The sequence below is a fragment of the Colobus angolensis genome, unplaced genomic scaffold, assembly GCF_000951035.1.
Source record: "Colobus angolensis palliatus isolate OR3802 unplaced genomic scaffold, Cang.pa_1.0 Scaffold568, whole genome shotgun sequence".
Taxonomy (NCBI): Eukaryota; Metazoa; Chordata; class Mammalia; order Primates; family Cercopithecidae; genus Colobus; species Colobus angolensis.
In genome coordinates, this window is record NW_012119243.1 from 118,005 (window position 1) to 121,226 (window position 3,222).

At 42.1% G+C, this 3,222-nt stretch overlaps 1 protein-coding gene across 1 annotated transcript in view; it reads right to left on the reverse strand.

Moving 5' to 3' along the window:
* Positions 1-2,647, reverse strand: part of AHR (aryl hydrocarbon receptor) — a 50,522-nt gene extending 47,875 nt beyond the window's left edge. Inside the window, exons 1-2 of the mRNA XM_011961730.1 lie at positions 2,562-2,647; positions 2,313-2,450 (exon numbers count right to left, since the gene is read on the reverse strand). Coding sequence (XP_011817120.1) covers positions 2,313-2,362 — 50 coding nt within the window. The 5' untranslated portion in view covers positions 2,363-2,450; positions 2,562-2,647. The remainder of the gene's footprint in view (positions 1-2,312; positions 2,451-2,561) is intronic.
* Positions 2,648-3,222: the final 575 nt, after the last annotated feature.

A 3,222-nucleotide genomic window follows, 5' to 3' on the forward strand; every position in this document is an offset into this window, starting at 1 on the left:
AGGCGGCGCAGGTGCCGTCTACACCGGCGGAGGCGGCGCGGCAATGCCCGCAGGTGAGGCGGCCCGGGCAGAGGAGGAGCCTGGGCCGTCTATTTAGAATCCTGGCCTGGGTCGCTCACGGTGGCCCCTCGGGTGAGGGAGGCGCCGCCGCGTTGCCCCCGGGACTTCCCAAATCCTGGGTGCTTCCCGCCTGCGGAGCTCGGGGGCCAGCCACCAGTCCCAGCTGCTCTTAGCTTCCGTTCGGCTACACGGCTGCCCCTGGTCTGAGCTGGCGGTCCGGGGCACGCTCTCGGAACAGAGCGTCGAGGGGACTCCCCAGCCACTGCCTCCCTCCGCCGCGCGCACCGGCTGAATAGCACAAGCACCCCGACCCCTCACCGGCCCCGCCCCGCCCAGATCCCGCGTAGCCCCGCCCCGTCCTTCTTGCCCCCGCCCATCTGGATTCCATTCCATCTTCCTTGAGGGCCCCACCCTCATCCCGGCACGTGATGACGTAGGACGTAACGACGCCCCCCCCGCCGGTAGCCATCTTCGTGCATAGACAAACACATTGTAGCTAGGCTATACAAAGTATATCAAGATATGCCAAATATAGAGCTTAACTTCGCCTGTTTGAGAGACGGTGGTTCAGCTGACTTGTGGCTAAGAATTACAATTATCTGGTAGACAACCAATGGGACTGTATATTTTCCTAGTTGGGGAGGCTTCAGAAGGCCAGATTTGAGTTGAGACTTGAAGACTAGGGGTTTCCTTGACCTTTATTGGGGTGGGGGAAGTCTTTACAATAGACAGGAAAATAGATAATAAGGGGACTATTATGTGTTGTGTCATGGGGGACAATGTGGAAAAATATTGGGAGTAGTTAACAGTATTGAATGCTGTTGAGAAATTCAAATTAGATGAGAACTGAAAATGTCATTCTTGTCTACTCAGTGTGTAGTCATTGATAATTTTCGTGAATGCTGTGTTGGTGGGGTAATAGGCCTGCAGATAACATTGAAGTGGGTACAGGATTGCTGGAGATGATGAAATGACATCCTCAAAGCAGACAATTCTTCCAAGTTTAACTGTGGATGAGAGACACATCAGATGGTATGTAGGGGGAGTGAAGGGTTAAATGAGGGTTTTCTAGTTTTGTTTTGGTTTAGTTCTTTAATGGGCGATACTGAGCAGCTTAGAGGGGTGGAGATAAACTATGTAGGGAACCTGAGGAAACAGTTAAGGAATGATAGATATTAAGATAGCGAAAGCAGGAGGGAATGAGTGCCAAAGCATAAATGGGAGATTAGGACTAATAGTTTAGATACTAACAGAAACAGCACTTCCGGTACTTTGCTGTTCAGAGTACTCCACAGCTTCTTATGAGAGTTATTAAGAAATGCAGACTCTTTGGGGGTCCTTATTAAATCAGAACCCGAAGTTCACAAGAACTCCCAGGTGATTCAAATGTGCGTAAAGTTGGAGGAGCAGTTCTCTACCATAGCTGGAGGAAAGAAGGACGGTGGGTGAGATGTAGTAGGCTACTAAATTTTGGATCAGAAAGATGAAGGAGATGGAACGAAGAGGGTATTCTAGCATGAGCTACAAAAGAACAACTGTGTTTTGTGGTTGATGATCTTTTGTAGAAGAGCATAAAGTAAAAGTGATCTGGGAAGTGACAACAAGGAAGTAGGAGAACATCCACCCTATATCCTGAATGTGTGATAAGAGAAAATAATTAGGCAGTATTTGGGAGAGCTTATAGGAAAGTGATAGCCTCAGTAAGCCAGCTTTCAGTTTGAGGAAAAAGATGGAGCAAATTCCCAAAGAAGACAGTGTACACTGGGATAGTTTGATGTTTATGAGTTAGCAATTGCAGAGGCAAAATCAACCATCTCTATTTTCCCTTCTCTTTCATTTCTTCATTTATCTGTGCTTACTCAAAACGTGTAAATGTAAAAGAATAATTTCCTCCTAGCTAGGAACCCTTGAAGGGTGAAAATTTTATATAAAAACATAATATATTAATTCTGTAGCTTATAACTCCTCTTCATAAAAGAGATGTACTAAATGCAATGAACCAATCTTAATTTAGTGATTTAAAAAAATCCTACCCTTTTTAAGGTTGTTGGCTATTTGGTACAGTCATTTTCCACCTTATTTTGACTTTCATACCCTTATTTTTTATGTTTAGGGTTATTTTCATTATCCAGAAGTCATATGCTGTATTACGTTACACAGTCTTAGTTAAGTAACAGATATTTGCATAATTAAGATTAAAATTGAATATCAATAAAATTCCCAGAATTCATTTTGATAGTAACTGAACTTACCTTAACAGTTTTGCTAGTATGTGAATAAAACTTGTGTAGTGTAATGCCATTTAAAAAAAAATGAGCTGCCATTATCTAGAAACTTCCTGTACTGGCACTGTGGAACATGGTTCTCAAAGTATGGTTTGTGGCCATCTGCTAAGATTTAAAAATTTTTTTGTGAGCAGTTTTTTTTCTTTTTTGTAGTTACATGATTTTTTTTCTCATAACAATTAATTTGGCTATAAGAGTCAGTGAACATTTGATTACCTTATTCAAAGAGCATCCTTTTAATAAATTGGGTTGAGCTTACTTTGAGGTTTCAGATGCAGCTGTATGTATATGGGTTTCTTTCTCCTGCGAAATAGTATGATAAAAGTATTTTAGGAATGCTGTTATAAATATCAGCTGTTCTTGAATAAAGGAAAATAATCAAAATGAATGCTCAACCTATTCTATCACAGTTCATTTCACTAAGCAAGATTTTAGCCCCTATAATATACCAGACACTGGGTTATGGTAGCGATATCAGACATATTATTTCCTCTTAGAGCTTCCATTCTAATGAGAGAGACAAGAATTAATCAGATAGTTACACAAATGAATGTATAATTACAAACGGAACAAGTACTGTGAAATGAATACTCTGAGATTGTATAATAGGTGGATTTGACTTGGTAAGGGAAGGTTACCCTGAGGGAGCTTGAACTGAGTTTTGAGGCATGGGTAGGCATTTTATAGGTGACCTGGGGAGGAAGGGGTATTTCATGCAGACTGAACATGTATCACTTTTTAATCTCCTCTTCAATTCTGCAGCTCCTTACTTCAGGCCCTCAGAATTATCTATTTCACTCATACCCTGCTTTTACAGTTTACAGCACACATTGTAACTATATGAAGTATTTTACAGAGGGTAGTCTATGCTTCCTAA